Source organism: Nelusetta ayraudi, unplaced genomic scaffold, assembly GCF_046127955.1.
Source record: "Nelusetta ayraudi isolate G7.1 ecotype Tasmania unplaced genomic scaffold, CSIRO-AGI_Nayr_v1 ptg000092l, whole genome shotgun sequence".
NCBI classification, from domain to species: domain Eukaryota; kingdom Metazoa; phylum Chordata; class Actinopteri; order Tetraodontiformes; family Monacanthidae; genus Nelusetta; species Nelusetta ayraudi.
Window position 1 is genome coordinate 5,488,496 of NW_027466142.1, and position 17,917 is coordinate 5,506,412.

General features: G+C 47.5%; 1 protein-coding gene across 5 annotated transcripts in view; it reads right to left on the reverse strand.

The window, feature by feature from the left end:
- Window positions 1-8,748: 8,748 nt before the first annotated feature.
- Window positions 8,749-17,917, reverse strand: part of LOC142902278 (multivesicular body subunit 12B-like) — a 42,918-nt gene continuing 33,749 nt past the window's right edge. For 4 of the 5 annotated variants that reach the window (XM_076047199.1, XM_076047196.1, XM_076047201.1 and 1 more), the window contains 3 exons: window positions 14,398-14,453; window positions 13,744-13,803; window positions 8,749-8,937 (listed from right to left, as the gene is read on the reverse strand). In XM_076047199.1, coding sequence (XP_075903314.1) covers window positions 8,896-8,937; window positions 13,744-13,803; window positions 14,398-14,453 — 158 coding nt within the window. In that variant the 3' untranslated portion in view covers window positions 8,749-8,895. The remainder of the gene's footprint in view (window positions 8,938-13,743; window positions 13,804-14,397; window positions 14,454-17,917) is intronic. The other variant, XM_076047198.1, reaches the window with a different exon arrangement.

A 17,917-nucleotide genomic window follows, 5' to 3' on the forward strand; every position in this document is an offset into this window, starting at 1 on the left:
AGAGAGAGCAAGCAGCGAGCGCTCTCACTACATGACAGATCATTTTATTTATTTAATAGTTTGGATGTTCTGTCCCCGGGAATGATGGCATTTTTAACACTTTAGACGCTCCAAACTATTATTGGGTGTTTTTTTTTTTTGTAAATTAGTTGAAAAACTTCTGATATTTTCAGGGGGGTTTGTGGATTCATATGTATTTGTATGGTTTTGTGTTAATAGCTTAAGTAAAAAAAACCAAAAAAACCCTTGAAATTATAAACCAACTAATCTATAGACAATAAGAACATTTGACTAAAATACACATTCATTTAATTTAATCAATCTATTTAGTGCGCAAAAAAAAAAAATCACATTTTTAGTTTTCAATTTCCAAATCTTATAATTCCTTCACAACCTGGCCCAGTAACATTCATGCTGACCCATTTTTGACTTTAGTTACAATTCATTATTATTTCCACCCCATTCTATCCCGAGGTTTCCTCCGCTGCCTCTTTTTGTTGAGTCACGGAAACTGAAACGTTATTTAAATCTTTTGTGTTACACACTAATGAAACAAAAACACAAAACGTCCCATTAAAACCCGATGGATGTGTCTTTTTTTTACACACCATTATCCCTGAAACATTTAGAAAAGTGTTTCAAACTTGGCGCACAAACGGTAACAGATGACACATTATGAACTCCGGCGAAAAACAAAATCTTTTTAGTCCGTAATGCCGGTCTCTGCCCTTCCCTTCTGTTTTCCTTCACACACAGGCGCGGGCCAAACAAGTTGCTGAGAGCCGGAGCTGTTCCGACACATGAGGAACGACTTACTGCTTGGTCATTTTTAACTAAATGAAACCCCGGCCTCCTAAATGTCTTCAGGAGACACACACACACACACACACACACACACACACACACACACACACACACCCACGTGTGTTTGTGACTTTTTGCTGATGGGTTTCCTTGAAGAATAACTCACCAACAACGGCCATTTAAAGGTGCAGTGTGTGTGATATTTGGTCTGATTGATGATTTTATATTGGAAAAAAGCTCAACATACCGCCCATAAATACATTAATAAAAGTGTATACTCGCAGTACGGCAGCAATTTGGTTAGCCTTAGAATGCCTTAGAACGGTATACATATATATGTATATATATATGTATATATATATATATATATATATATATATATGTATATATATATATATATATATATATATATATATATATATATATATATATATATATATGTATACATAGAGAGAGAGAGAGAGAGAGAGAGAGAGAGAGAGAGAGAAATTTTTAATAAGGGTTGCTTGCTTCCAGTTAGCTAGCTAGTTAAGCTAACTAGGCCTAGGAAGCCCTCCTAACAGTGCACTAATTACAAAAAGCTCAATCAGTTGAGCTTCCTCAACAATTTTTCCCACTGGACCTTTAGAGACAAAGGGAAACAAAGTGTAGACAAACTCTTTGCGCACAAGCAGGTAAAAGACGTGTGACGGCGTCTCATGTTGACCCCCCCCCCCCGCCACATTTTAACCACGTAAGCAAGTGCCTCCCCCCCCCCTCCCCATTTGCAGCACAGTTCATCAGATGTTCGCCGTCACTCGGCGGACTTGTCTCTGCAAAAAAATAATATTTCCTTTGAATGGAGCGCACGCAGAGGGGGGAGGCCGCAGGAGGCCACGAGCATAATTTTAGGACCTGCGCCATTAACAACAAGCGTAAGCCCTCTGCTACCCGCGCGCTCACCAGAAACACATAAATTTTGTGCTTCCCATATAAGCTGCCCGCGCTGGAGAACTCTGCGGCTTAAGCATCGAAAGATATTCCAAATAAATCTACCAAAACCCGGCTCTGACGCTATCGCCCGGGACTGCGGATAGGCAGCCATGAGAACGATCCCTCACTGGCATCAGCCCGTCTTCCACAGGCGGCAGCTTGACAGGGTAGAAAAAAAAACCTAAAAAAACCAAAAGGCAGACGTTCTAAGCTATCCCTGCAATCAAACATCTGCGCAGGTGTGATTCTTCTTCTCCCCCCCCCCCGTCTGAGCGAAATTCTGCCTGCTCGTCCTGATCACCCGCCTATATGATTGTCATTAATAGGCTGCACTTCAGAGAGGAAGGTAAGGAAAAAAAAAAAAAAAAAAAAAATCCAGCAGATGTTTTGCAGCTGCTGGGATCTGACGGTGAGGAGCATCTGTCACGGGTGAACATTTCTAATCTGTCCTGAACATTAGGCAGAGAGCACTAAAAAACCCATCACAGGCCGCATGCGCCGCTCAGTTCACGGTGAGCTAACCACGAGGCTCTGCGTTTCCAAATCCACCCTCCCTCTCGCCCCCCCCCCTCCCCCCTTCCATCCTCAGGAGAGAGAGAGAGAGAGAGAGACAGACAGAGAGAGAGAGCAATATTTATCAAGCTGAGCCAAAAAGGAGCCTCTGCACTTTTCCTCCCTGGCTGGCCTCCTCTGGAACCCCTGCTCCTCGGAGCAGGGCAGAGCCCAGCCTTGGCCCGCTAAAGAAAGCAAAAAGAGCTAAAGGGTTAACTGAAGTTATTAGGGCAGAGTGCCTGAGGGCTAAAGACCGGGCCGCTTTGAACTCCAGGTCCAGCAAGAGCTTAGCGAGGTCAGGATCTGACAGCGAGCAGAGCTAGCTAGCATCACGGACATTCTCTTCAAAGAAGCTTAGCATTAGCATTCGGAAGAAACAACATGAGAGCCGCACGCTTTAAAGAATTCAACTCGTCAGTGTTGGTTGCGTTTCATTGGCGTAGAGTTCCCACTGGCGCTGCGTTCGACCGCTTTGCCAGAGCAGCCCGCAGGCCAGGCGGCTACACTTTGGAACTCCAAAAAGCTAGCAGGGCCGCGCTCGCAGGAGCAGGAACTGTGGGAATAGCTCCGAGCTGAACCTAGATGGTCTCATGATATTCCTCTTCCTGGGTTCACGCGGCCAGTTACCAGTCGGTCAACCTCGCGCCCCGGTGAACTGACCCTGTCCTCCCTCGGAGGTTTGAAAGGAAAAGAAAGGCGATCCTCCGGGGAGCGCCGGGGCTAACAAGAAAACTGCTGGCCTGGATCTCTCAGAAGTACTGTGTTTTCCCACTGGACCACTTTCAGCTTAATAAACATCTTAACTAGCCAGCGGTCTCGTGGGAGCTGCAGGGAAATCCTCTGGGCAGCCAGAGCTCAGGAGCGAGGCCTTTATTGCATCCAGGTGGCTGTTAAAAAAAAAAAAAAAAAAAAAAAAAAAATGCTGGCCGCCTCTAAATGTCCAATAAAATGCAAGTGGCACCTACAGGGGTGGACAGGGTCAGTGCACCTGTCTGTGGACCAAAGCTGCACTCGCTCCCCCTCCACCAGCCAGCTTAATGTTTTTTTTTTTTTTGCCTCGACCGACCAGTGTCAAAACACACTGCGGCTGAGTGGGGAGAGCAAGACAAAGGCCAGAGCCGAGAAGACCACCAAGAGACACCCAGGAGGCGTGAAGGAGGTACAGTATGAAGAACAGCGCCCCCCCCCCACGGAAAAGAAGCACAGAATGAAGGTGGAGAAGCAACACAACCGTGTCTGACTGTGACGATGTGCAAAACAACATTAAATAAATGAATAATAATAATGATAATAACACTGAAACAAAAGCAAAGGCAACACGTCAACCTGTGGCTGAAACATACCAAAAGTTTGGGGTCACTGATTGATTTCTGCATTGAACTCCATTATAAACCACTTCAATGAAACAATCTACTGGAATGCTCCGACAACATCACGAGTGCAAGAAAATCATGTCGCACAGAAAACTGCGACAATGCGGCCGTCATCATAGAAGTTGAACGTTTTGTTAATTACTTAAAAAAAAATTAAAAAATAAAAAGTCTTTCTAGAACAAAGCTTTGCATTAGAATCGCATTCAGCTGGGTGGGCGAAACCATAAACTAGCAAACAAAGCATTGCGGTTTATATTTTAGGCTCTTTATAACTACTCTACTTTCAGTGTGTTTTGCACTGTTGGACACTTGCAAGCATCTCAATCGAGGGGAGATCATCAGTTGTGTATTTTAGTCTCTTTTAATGAATTTTATTTATTATGCTGCCTTCTTTTATGATCCAGTATGTCAGTGCACTGAATTTTGTTGTATTTTATACAATGACAATAAATCTCTAATCTAATCACTGTAAACTAGACATTGGAAATGGATTTTCATCAAACACTGAAATATTCCACACCTTGACTGATTTCCGTGCGCTCAACGCGATCGCACGGCATTCATTCGTTCATTACTTCATAAAACTGGAGTTCAAACGCAGAATTGAGTCAGTGAGCCCAAACTTTTGAATGCTCGGGCACGCCATCATCGTCATCATCATCATCGTCGCCCCCTTTCGTTGCTCCGCTCAGCCAACCCAGCAACCCTAAAGGGGGCAAACTGAGGCCGGACGCACGTCGGAATCCCGTCGAATCACTGCGCCCCAGAGTTTGTTTACGGCCGCTTGACGCGCGTGTCTGCGCCAGCAGCGGTAGCAGCTGGCCTTCCTCCGTGCCGGCCGGGCGGCCGGCCGGGAGGACAGGATGCTTGTCCACTAATGGCCCAACAGGCTTTCCCTTCAGTGGGACCTGGACGGTGTATCGGCCCTTTGATCTGACTTGAAAGGAGTTAATTGATTTCTGTGTTCGGGGGGGGAGGGAGGGAGGAAGGGGAGGAAAATAAAAAGAGATGCTAGCCGGTCATTTGGCAACATGTGCAGGGAGGAGACGGGATGGAGAGAGAGAGAGTGAAGGAGTGAGAGAGAGAGAGAGAGAGAGAGAGATCACCTCACACCCGGCTCCATCCCTCCTCAATTACAGTAATTTGACTCACATGGGCCGGCCGCCGTGCCAGAGAGCGCGGAGAGCTGCTGCCGTGCGGGGGAGTGGAGGGGATCCCTGGCCGGGCGAGGGGAGATCACTCATCCTGCCTCTGGGCCGAGGCACCACGGGACAGGTTTGATGTGTGGCTCCCCTCGGAGCACAGCCCCGAGGTCTTGTTAAGGTGGCTGGCGCAAACGGAGGAAGACCACACGGCCGCCCCCCCTAAATCTGCGACGGCCCCCGGACGTCAGGGCGCTGGCGCTGCTACCTGTGACACCACCGCTCGCATCAATTGAAAGAAGGTCAGAAAGTGTTGTTTGGGGCTCTTTCAGCATCCAGCACGCCCGCAGATTCCCAGCTCTCCCGGAGGTTTGTTCTCCCAAAAAGCACAAAAAAAGAAAAAAAGGAGCTTACATCCCCTGTCAGTTTGATTTGCTGCATCACCTGCCTGTGAGCCTGTGAGCCTGTTCAGAGTGGGCCGGGGGTTCTGGTCTGGACCTGCTCCGACAGGCTTCCTGCCTTTCAGTCTGCTCACCTCTCCCCCGGCTCTGGTCAGCGGCGCTCGGGGGGGAAGCGGGGCTGTCAGGAGGGAGAGTGGCGGGCTAAGCCTGTCTTAACACAGCACCTCAAACCACCTCATAAATACAGGCTTCCTTTTCCAATTTCCAAGGCAGCCCCGTCCACCCTCTGTCTACACGCTCGCACGCCGCTCCGTGTCATGCGCCCGGGGGTGTGAGTTTAAAAATGACCGCGGGACATCTGGCAAAGGCTCGCCGAGGGGTGGGGCTTTGATGTTCTCGCAAGTTCGACCCCCGAGTGGAGAGCGGAGAGGCCGAGTTCCACGGACGCGGGCGGTGGCGGTGACTGAGGAGGCCCGGGTGCGTCGGGCCCGGTCGGGTCAGAGATAACAAAGATGCCTTGAAACAGAGCCACCATGTGTGGAATAATTAGACACGTGACCTGAGCTGCTGTAGCCTTTAAACGGCCCCCGCTCCAAGACGTGGAGGAGGAGGTGGGGGTGGAGGAAGAGGAGGAGGAGGAGGAGGAGGGGGGGGTGCGGGGGGGGAAGAAAAAAAAAGTCGAGTTGTTTCCGTTTTAATTTCAAAATGTGGTTTATGAAAATCATCATTATTTTCCGTAGCATAAAGTGGAGTGAAAGGAAAAGTGAAACCATGTGAGGCAGCTTTTTGATGGGCGATGCTGGGGCAGGGCGCGTGTGGGACTTGTGGTTGTGATTGCTCTGTGCCCATCTGGAGAGTTTGGCTGCGCCGCCGCTGCTGCTGCTGCCGCTGCCGCCGCTACCGCTGCTGCCGCTGCTGCTGCCGCTGCTGCTGCTGCTGCCGCCGCCTTCCCTCAACTTTAGTGGACGCAAAGCTGCTTCTTTGGTAACGCTCACGTGTGACCCGCTGGGTCGACCTGCTGCCCAGCTAGCACAACAACAACAACAACAAGGACTTATGAAAGCAAGGAGGAGTGGAGGGGTTGGGGATAGTTGGCTTTTTTTTTCTTCTTCTTTTTGTTTGTTATTTAACTATTAGATGCTTCCATTAAAAACAAACAAACAAACAAACAAACGAAAAAAAAAGCTAAGAAGAGAGCATAGTGTGTTTCCTGGGGTCACTTCCTGTTGCACTGGTGATGACTCAAATATCACTGTGGCTTTTTGTCCACGAGGAGCAAATAAAACCATGGTACTAAGAAATACACAGATGTCTTTTTTTTTTTTTTTTTATCTTATTTTTATTTTAAATAGAGCTTGTAATCCTGCTCTGTACTTTGCTCAACACGACCGACTCTAGTGTATTTCTTTGAAGAGTAAAATTGTTTTAACCTCTGTCTGTACAACGCTACATGAACTTTGGTCTCTCGAGTTCTGTTTTTTATGTTTTAAGAAACTAGTTTTTTTTTCTTCCCAAACTCTCGCATACAGAACTTAACTTTTCTACGGCTTGAGTTCTTGTCATCTCCAGGGCTTTGACTACTTGTGTGTGTGTGTGTGTGTGTGTGTGTGTGTGTGTGCCTTCAGTGCTCTCTCCTGGAAAGCTGAAAACAAACTGAAGTGGAGCATGACATTGCAGAGAAGATGTGTTCTTAAGTTTTTTAGCATAACAGGGACATACTTTAGTTGGTGTTCCGACTGAATAATAATCACTGCTGTGAAGTCAAGCTGCCTCTTGTAAGTTTGTTAAGACGAAGATAATACTAATAATATAACTTTCATTATCAATTTGGTCATCTTGGTAGCAAAATTTCATATACATAAATGTAAATTTACTAGGAAAAAAAACCCTCTTTCTCTGCTCTGCCATGATCTCCATCAGGTTTTCGAGAAACAAAAAAGCAAACAAGACCCTGAACGTTTGTGACTATTTGTGATCTAAACATTTTTTTTTGTAAACTCTCATGATTATGTAAATATTGCACTTCTCTCCCTTTCTTTTTCTTTTTTCTTGTAAACTCTTTATGTACCCCCTGGCGTAATTCTCTTTGTACTCCGAATTAAAGTTTTGAATAAAATTTCATGGAAAAAAAAAAGACGAAGATGAATCCGTCAGTCAATGCTAACAATAAAACAATTCTATTTCACAACACGGCGCCTGCCTTTATCTGTGTGGAAGCAAAAAAAACAAAAACAAAAAAACAGCTCAACCGTGGTTTCATTCCTTCGCACTGCTAAATGTACCTTCTCCATAACAAAACCCCCTTGAAACGCTAAATTATTAATTAGCATGACGGCGAATTAGCGCCTGTTTCTTCTCACGGCTCGCGCGAGAGGTATCGAAGAGAGAGAGAGAGAGAAAAAAAGACGACGCCCCGTTGTCGCAGCAGCAGCAGCACCACCTCGTGCGGTGTCCATGTGGCGTGCTGTCGACGTGCACTCTGTGCGCACCGGAGGAGGAGGAGGAGGAGGAGGAGCTCCGCTGCTGCGGCAGAACCGCCGCTGTGCTCCAGGGCACCGCTGACACGAGCGTCACCTTCCTGGAGGAGCGTGAAAGCGGTTCCCTCTGCGCGGGATTCTCCAGGCCGTCGCTCTGATTCCGGCAGCAGAACAGAGGAGTTAACCCAAAAGACCCGGAGACTGTTGTCATCTGCCGAACGCTCCATTTGACACCTGTGAATTCCAAGAGCCGTGGGAGCTTCGGTCAGGGAGAAGTGTACAACATGCACGTGTGTATAAATACATATACATATATAGATTAAAACGACAACAGACAATCAACTCACAGCGGTGCGTGTTAGCCGAGTGTGTTCAACCTCACACTCAACGGGGTGACAGTGATAATTCACCACAATCCTTTGATTGGTCTCCAGTAACAGGAACAAGTGTGTGTGATGTGTGATGTGTGATCATGGGATTAATCAGTCATGCACACACACGTGAGCATCTTTGTTTTGTTTGGCAGCTGCTTGCTAGCAGGATGTTCTTTTTCAAGACCTTATGAAATACATGGGACTCCTTTCGGTTGGAGTGAGACGACGGATTCAGTCCCTCCTAAAAGTTTGTTGCAGGTAGTTGAAATGCAAAGACATTATTCCCCCCCCCCCCCTCCCTTGCTCCACTCTGGTCTCGAAGGCCGCGTGGGAAGTGGCAGCTGATGTGGGTGGGTGGGTGTCTAGGGGGTCTTGGCGTTCCGCTCGCTCTTGTTGCTCATGACAAACCCTGTGACGAACAAACACTTGGGCGAGCCAGTAACGGGGCTGCTCTCCTGTTTGCTTTTCCCGTGAGCACCACCGGCTGTCGGTATAAGCCCTTGGTGACGACGTGAGTCGCGGCCCTCACACGACAGCGAGCGCCACGCGTGAGACAACATCAACTCCTTCTGTGACGTGACCCGGGACATTGACCTGAGTTAAAAGGGAAAAAAAAATAAATAAATAAAAAAAAAAAATCGACATAAAGACGGTTGAATGGTTACATAGGGAATTTATTGTGCTTTCATTTCATTTACAACAATAAGTAGTAAATGATAGTACTTTTTGACAAAAAAGTGATAAAAGTGAACACGTGACCAGAAGTGAGGTCAGCATGTGGAGCCTGGCTGGCTGGATGGTCACCCGACAATGCTCAGCTCTGTGCCGAAGTTGTAGCAAAACTGAAAATGGAAGACAGAACGACATACAGATGAGTTTTTTTTTTTTTTTTTTTTAAAGCACACAGCACAAAATAATCAAATGTGTACAGACTGCATATACATGTTTAAGTAGTTACAATGAAACGCAGATTGCCCTAATGCCTTTAACAACTCTCTGGATGTTGTAGTCTGATTTAAATTGAAGTAGAGATAAAGATTCAAAACTTACTAAGCCTGTAATGACCAACTGGTGGCCCGAGGGCCACATCTGGCCCAGTAAAGCTTCCTGTCCGGCCCTTGAAATATTAATCAGCTCACTGAACACACGCACTCACGTTAAGTCGCTGCAGAAGGTCATCCGTCAGACGTGCATGGGTTTGTTTGGGTCCATTTGAACCGGATCAAATGTTTTTATTAGCCATTTATGTTTAAAGAACAAGTTCTGTTTTGTAATCCTGGAATATATCTTAAAAATACATATATTACCAGCGACTATTAAAGGAATCCTGAGGCGTTGTGGATGGTGACCCCTACTGTAGAAAGGCACGACATGCAGCCTGAAGTGAAGAGTGGCCGGACAAACACTGCCCCCCTCTGGTCAAAAAGGCGTATAACACTTTTGAGCCAGCGAGTTCATAGTAGGCAGTTCTAGTGTCGAAAATGCCTATTTTACTTTAAACTTTGCAACTCATTTCAATTATTGATATATGATGTCAGAGTTTGATTTTTAATCTAGCCAAACGTAAATAGCAAAAACTAATTTTCATTACACTTTTTGGGCAAATACTGATAAAATGTAACACATTCTCATTGTTTTTTTTCTTCTTTTTTTCAGTTCTGCTGCCACATGCTTAATAGATGAACATTATTCCTATTAAAACAACAATATCACAGTTATTCTAGCAATAACCTTAGTTGAAGAAAAAACATTTTAAAATCAAGTATTATTATTATTATTATTATTATTACTATTATTATTTATTTTTTTTATTATGTTGCCAACTTTCAAAGATTATAACGTAGTTTTGATCATATGTTGAAATGAGGTTCATACATGTAATTATATACATAGTTTAAAATAAAGTATGAAAGTATATCATATCGTATCACGGACAAACTGCAACAACAGACAGTTGCACTACTGCCGTGCACCACTAAGGGGTGCTGTGCGATCACTGTAGCAGGGTTTCCGCCTCCTCGACGAGGCCCTCTCACCATCAAACTAGCAGTTTCCCTGATTCTCATCTAGTTGAGGGGAAGCTGCAACTTATGCAAAACCTGTCACATATCACAAGCCTGTTGTTAGTTTGTGTAGAAGCTCACAGTAGCGACCCACACACCCACACCCACACCCACACACACACACACACACTCACTCAGACACACAAAATAATAATACAAAAAAAAAAATCTGGCAACATCTGGCAAAGTAAATAAATAAGCGCGTGTGTGTGAGTGTGTGTGGATGATGGATGGGAGAATGGGCTGTTATCAGGGAGAGCATGTATCAATGTCTGCCAGTTTTACACACAAGGCTGACAGGACAGTGACACACTGGAACATGGGCGGCAGTCACCTAGACGGGCCCGGCTTCATTTCCTGTCCCCTGCTCCACTGCCAAAAATATGTGACATGTTGTCTTCATTAATTCCACCTCTATTTGCAGCTCTCTCTCTCTCTCTCTCTCTCACACACACACACACACACACACACACACACACACACACACACACCCCTGTACACTTATGTATCTGCATACAGTCACGTGGCAACACACACACACACACACACGCAGATGCGCGCTCACACCCACGCAACACACCTTGCGGATAAGTTTCGACAAACACCGCGAAGCCGTCACACGTAGGTGCTAATGAAAATCATGTCATGCGTTCATACGCACTTCCTCTCCTCCGCCTCGGAAAAATCATTAGCCAGCCGCCAACAACATTTTTCAGCGGAGCAAACTACATAAAGATGTCACTTTAAATCGCTTACTAATTAACACTTAAAAAGACACAAATTAGATATGCGTGGCTAAAAGCAATTATAATATCCACAAGTTTTGTGAGTCATTTGGGAAATGAAAAGAATGCCTAATTGCTGGAACCGGCATGATCGGAGACGCGGCTTAAGTGATGCCTGTTAGGAAATGGTCTTATCTGCAACTGCGGCTGTGATTACAACAGTTTTCCTCAATTACACATGCGCATGTGTGCGATTGCAGGGAGTACATCTCTCTCACAAATCTATATTCTTCTAATGGCTTTTTGGAAATTAAGCAATTACGTTCCTCACAGGGGAGCGCCTCTTGTTTTCCCCGACGCAAAAAAACGGTGAAGAGGAAGAGAACCTGCAAGCGGCAGACAGTGACCCCCTCTGGACAGAGGGGTGCAGGGAAACATTTAAGTCGGCCAACACTGATGTGTGACTCTGACCAGGTGGTGAGAGGAGTCCGGCGCTTATTTCCTTTGGCTTTTTCCACTTTTCAGTCAGAGAGAGGAGAGAGGTGCTTCTCCCAGGTCATAGGCCTTTGCCTGGGCAAACTACGGCCCCGGGGGCCATACGCGGCCCCGTTAAGCTTTTTAATCCGGCCGGCCAAACTTGGAAGAAATCATATTACTAGTCAGTAAGTCATAAAATAGCTGTATTTCATCTGCTTTTTCAGTGTTTGAAGAGTCATGGGGGGGGGGGGGGGCGTCAAAGACACTGAGGTTGTGGTAACTTTGCTTTTCCTCAGTTTCAATTGACATTAAAACACATTCTCTACATATCCCGTGATATATTCCTTCCTGGGGAGTCACCGAAACGCTCCATCCGTCTGCTGCTGCTCCGGCCCCCTCTGTCAAAATTTAGAACTCATTTTGGCCCCACGAGTCCAAAAGTTCGCCCACCCCCGTTATAGACGGCACCCCTGGCCAGGTGTTGGTCTCGACCCCTAGCACCACCTTGCTGCTGCCTTGTTTTTGCCACCTGCAAAATGTGGATGGTCCAACAAAGAATCACTTTTAACCTCAAATTAGTGTTGTTGTTTTTTATTAGAGGCTGTGAACAGAGGGATAAATGTGCAGTTTTTATTAATCCATAGATCCGTAAAGTAATTATTTCTTTGCCTGTGTTGTTACCATGTTATTGTTTAATTATTAGTTTTAATAATTCATCAATTTATTTTTGCTGCACTGCAGTCTGGGTTTATGAATAAAGAACTGAGAGATTGTAAGATATGGAATCTTTTAAAAACAGACTAGATTTTCTAAATGATTTTGTGTTTGTGCGTGTGGAATAATCGGTTACATCTGAGGCAGCCAGGGCGACTGAAAGAGAGATTGCCTAAAGCAAATAACAGATGCGGCGGCGGCGGCGGCGGCGGAGGAAAAAAAAAAAAAAAACCCTCTCACTTTCTGAAAGAAACACTTCCGCTGTCCGCAACAAATCACCGGCAGCCTCATTTCGCTGCCTTGTTCTGCTCACATCACGGCGGCGCTAATAACAAGGGGGAAGAGAAGTAAAAATAACACAATGGGGAGGGATGTTTCCACGTGGAAACTAATTATCAAGCTAAGCTGTGACTTCATCCTCATCAGCCTGGCCCCCGCCATTAATCTTGTGCTGTCGTCCACTTCACTAAATCCTGTGTGTTACACTATCTCACATTTACTTCATCAGCTCCGGCGCGGCTGTAATTAATGATTTCTCATGCCCCCCCAAACCCTCCCCCCCCTTTTTTTTTTCCCTCCCTTCGCCGGCTCAGCTCACCATGTGTCCTTCTGCTAATCACACTCTCGGAGAGGGAGAGGAGGAGCGGGCGAGCGAGCGGAGGAGAGGGAAGAAGGGAACAAGACAGGAGCACGCGGGGAGGAGCAGCCAGCCTGTCTCCACTCCGGTGGAAAAAAAAAAAGAAAAAGAAAGAAGAAAAAAACACCACACACACACACACACACACACACACACACACACACACACACACACACACACACACACACACACACACACACACACACACACACACACACATACGCGTACAGTACGTTGCCATTAATGCCTGGGCTGACAATGAGCCTCATTCAGATGACCATATGACAAGATGGCGCCTGGGTGTGATTTGGATCGTACGTGACAGAAGACAGAGGCAGAGTGCAGAACAGACACCCGGTTTGATGAGGGAGTGTTTGCTCTGTAACACATCTCAAACCCAACAGCACCTGTTCTTTTACAGTGCTCTGTCACTTCCTGGCAGTTCCGATACCGAGATACCGTGCTAATGAGAGAGAAGGGGGGTTGTCACTCTCTTTAAAGCGTTGCCGAAACGCCACACACACACACGCACACACACACACTCTCCCACAAACACCGGCTCCAAAGTGGAAGCTGCACTTTTTTCTTTTCTTTTCTTTTTTTTTACTGGGTGTCGTCAGAAACGGGGACGAGTCGCTGGCGCTCGTATCCGCTGGCGCTCGTATTCGCCCCGGCGCGATCCCTCCAACTTTCTGAACCGACCCGCCGGCTCCGACTGGGGGAACCGAAGTTAAACATGTCGAACGTGAGCTTCCGAGGACGTGCGGCGCTTGCGCGACACGCAGAGATTGAGCTGTTTGAGGGGAGAGTCGGCGGAAATAGAAGTCGAGTGTCTCTGGAAACCCGCGGCGTTTAAAAGAGAGAATGGCTGCCGAGCCGGGGCCGTGTTTTTTTCTTATTCAGCCGGGGCTTAGCGCAGCCAACAGGGCCTCGCTGTCTCACACACTTAATTACAACCCCGAGAACCCGTTTTGCTTTGCATTCCGGGCCAGCGGCGTCGGCGTCAGCCGAGCGTTGCAGCCCCCTACTCACTTCCTCCTCGATCTCTGCCAGGGATTTGATCGTAATGCCCATTAAATTGACTTGCTGCATCTGAAATCAAAAGCAGAGAGAGACGGAGTGAGAGAGGAGTGGAGGGGTTGGGGGTGGTAGGGGAGCAGAAAAACATACACAAGTAACATGGCGGTTAGGCTCATGGCTAAGTAAGCACGCTTAAAATCTTTAATCCTCTCCCTCTCCCCGGTGTCAATGCGCACGGGGGGGGGGCACAGTGACAACCGCAAGCAGCCAACCAAACGGGCCGCATTGAGCCGGCGCTGCCTGACTGCACACATTCATCACTCCGTCCGGAGAGAAGGAAGGAGGAGAGAAGGGATGGGAAGGGAAGGACTGCGAAGAAAGGGAAGGAAATGAAGCACAGGGAGGGAAGGGAAAGTGAGGGAAAGGACGGAAAGGAGAGGAACAGAGAGGGAAGATGGAATATGAAAGGAAAACTAAAGAAGTAAAAAAAAAGAAGAAGGAAGGAATTGATAGAATGAAAGAAAGGAAGGGACCAAAGTCGTACCGGCAGGAGACTGCGGCCCCTGATTTGTCCGAGAGCAGACAACAGGTTGGCAGATTGTCACGGCTCAGATCCACCACCGCTTGGGCGGCACTCAGTCAGCAGCTGATCAAAGAGGCTTTTACCTTGTGCCTGCTCTGAATGAACGTCTCAGAGATCACGAAGGGCACGTCATCCAGCGCTGCGGAGAGAAAGCAAAGTTTCAGGACCACTTGTTCTCCATCTTCGGCGCCGCAGCGCGAGACTCAACGCTATCAACAGCTATCAGACGCACCCCCCTCACGTCGACGGAGGGGGAGATGAAAGGCTTTTTTTTTTTTTTTTTTTGTTTTGTTGTGTTTTTTTTTCTCTAATTCTCCGCTGCGTTGGCGCACCTCCGCTCTCTCCTCCAGCCCGGCCCTCCAAGCCGCCTCGAGTTTAATTACTCTTGATTATTCCCGACTCCGTCTTGTCTGAGGGATGTTCACCTCCGAGACAAAGGCGACGCTCGGCGCGGAAGAGGCGGAAGGCGGCGAGACAAAAACATTCGGCAGATATCAAATTTGCATGAAAATAAGCCCGCACTGTTCAGCTGGCAAAAAAAAGTGGACTGAAATGAGGACTTGCCAAGAGCGTGGTGGTATAATTAGCATTTGACCAAACAAACGAGCTTCAACAGAGCTATAATTAAGCAGGCCTGTAATTAAGTGTATGCCCTTTATCATAATGATCGTGGTTAAAATGGTGTGATGGCTGCCAGTTGATTATTAATGTTGTAACCCCGTACTGCCTGCATCCTGCACTGGAATCAAGGTGTCACGACTGTCAGGCTAGAGAGCAGCCCTTTGTTTATAAAATACATTAGGGCCCAAATTAACACAGGGTGACAGGGGACACAAAGCCTCTCCCTTCCAGACTGAAGGGAAAACTGCAGCTGTTTGGCTTCATTAAAAAAGGGAAAAAAAAAAAAAGGGAGAAGAAAGAAAAACACCACCGCCAACCTTCAAGATCAAGAGGCGGAAAAGTTGCTGGAGTGGGGGGGCAGGGGGTGGGCGCTCGGCATGTCGAGAGGGCCCCGCCTCTGACTGGCGTTCTTTTACCCACTAGGGTTCCATCAGGAGCGCCGGCACAGGAAGTGGGACTCGTAAAGGCCCCGTTGGTTCAACAGTCGTTGTTTTCCTCTCCAAATATGTGCCACTCTGACATTTAACGCGTCTCGCTTTCACCGCTTGTTTTGCAGATGCAGATGCACAGTGTTGGTGTAGTGCAGCTGCGATCGAAAACATGACCTTCGACTTTGTGGCCACTGGAAAACTCATTCAGTTCCCCTGGTGCCAGGCGCCTCCCTCTGCAAAGAGGCGACGGCAATAGGAGGCCACAGAATGCAGTGTGCAGACTGTGTTTCAAGCTACTATCAGTAAGCTAAATTAAATGTGTGTTTGAATATTAATTGTGTACGATGTTAGCTTAAGGTGCTGTTCTCAAGGACACGTTAATACTTTGTCAATAAAGACTGAATCATACACTAAACATCAGTTAAGAAACAAGACAGACAGACCTGAACAAGGACAGACAATAATGAGTAATCATGAATTATGCTTAGTTTAATCAGGGTTCAAATTACAGAAGAATAAATCAACTGGAAGCGAAGCGGAAGTTAGAGAAACCAATCCAAAAGCAAAAACGTCTTCAAACAACATACTGACAAGTTTGCCTATTGCCATAATCCCTCTCGTCATATGAGTGGGAACATTCCCTTTAATTACCAGTGCCTGTTGTTTTGAGCCAATTATGCTGGGTTAATGACCCGTCGTGAGTCTCAACAGAAAGTTTGGGAAACACTGCTTTACGTGGACTTGATTTTTAGCGCCACCAATAATAGGCACATTTTACAGGGGCTTGATTAGACACTAGGTGCGTTTACATGGTTGCGTTTTGGTTTGATGGAATTGTTTTGAATTGAGAGATCAGACTTTATAACCCGTTCACATGAACACTAACTAGCTTGATTTATGTTATTAAGAGTTTTACTATATGTATATGCGTTAACGTGGCGGGCATGCACACAAAAGCTCAGCTCAGCAACGGGAAGCCATCCAATAATGCCATCTACGCGGACGCCACCTCTTCCCATCCGACTGAAAGTTCAATCGGCTCTGCCCAGTAGAGTGCGCTCATGGTGCAATTCCAAACCGGACGCGGTTTAATCCCAGTTCTTTCCGGTCCATCAAACCGCACCCAGTGTCACGTAAGCACCTTGTTTTATACTTGGAATGATCGCAGCCCTGACAATGCAGTGTAGGAGCGGTTGGGGTAGGTAGTTGCTATCTATGGTCTTGCTGGCCTGCGAAGCGGCCAGCCAGCGAGCTAAGAGGGCTGGTCGGCTTCACGACTTGCTTAAGATCATGAAAAAAAAAATAATAAAAGATGAGTGAATAAACACGCAGTACTGTGTCGCTTGGAGCGCCAACATCAGCCAGAGATAAGCCAGGCCAATGCATTTGAATCAATATACAGAAACGGGAAGGCGAGATTGTAGCCGCTGATGGATCTGCGAGGCGCGGACAGAATGAATGCGCGGCGGCTGAAGGCCGGAGAGTTTCTCCATTGTGCAGGGATTACATCGAGGACCAGATCTCACTTTGTATTCCTCCACCATCTGTACTGGAGGAGCCGTCGCACGGCCAGACAAATGGAGGGGGCCGGGAGACGACGTTAAGAAATGGACGCCGCCGAGAAACACAAAAGGTGCAAAAGGGCAAAAATAATGTAAATCCAATCTTCTGGCCAGGAAAGCCGCCAGCGTAGCATGTTGTAGGCCGGGGCTACACTCCATTACCTCGGCAGCGCGTGACGACGGGGCGGTTATTTGGCGTTTTCGTGGGGTGGAGGAGGGAAGGACGCGAGCGCAGCCGGATCGAAAACATCTGGCCCCCGGAATTTTTTTGGCATGGCGACGGCGACGGCAGTGAGGACGACGGCGGCCAGCGGCCGGGGTGCCGTTAAGTAAGGAGGACCCCGTGGCTTGAGCGATTGTAGCGTGAACAAACCCCTGCCCCCCCCCCCCTCCCACCCAAAAAAAAAAAAAAAAAAAAAAAAACTGGAGTCAGCACCGGGGGCCCGCGTGGATCATCGCCTTATTAATGGCTCCGTCAGGTGCGATGAGCAATGGCCGCATTGTCATCTTCAGCCCCTGGGTGCAGATGAATGGCTGTTTGAGGGCGGGAAGGGCTCCCTCGTACCGCTGGGCTGAGCACTAATCCCTCACTCTTCCATTGTTGGATGCACTGTCACCCGGGACCTCAGCGGGCGCCATACATCGCACTTCCCGAGCGTCGCTAACCGACGCGCGCGCATGCACGCCGCGGCCTGCCCGACACTGACTGATGGGGAAACACGCGTGGTTGATCGAGCGTACCCCATATTACCTGAACCGCGGCCGAACGGGGGGGGAGACACTTTTGGAATGCTGATGAACTTTTATTTTACACTTCACTAATCCGGCAGAGTCGTATTGATCTCTGTCTGCCGCGATTACCCCGGCGAATCCGTTTTTGCACTCGAATGAAGGGGGAGAGTTGAGAGCCGGGGGGGGGGGGGGGGGGCTTCGGTTTCGGGGCCACGGAAACTGTACGCGACAGGAGAGGCGGCCGCTTAAACTCAACT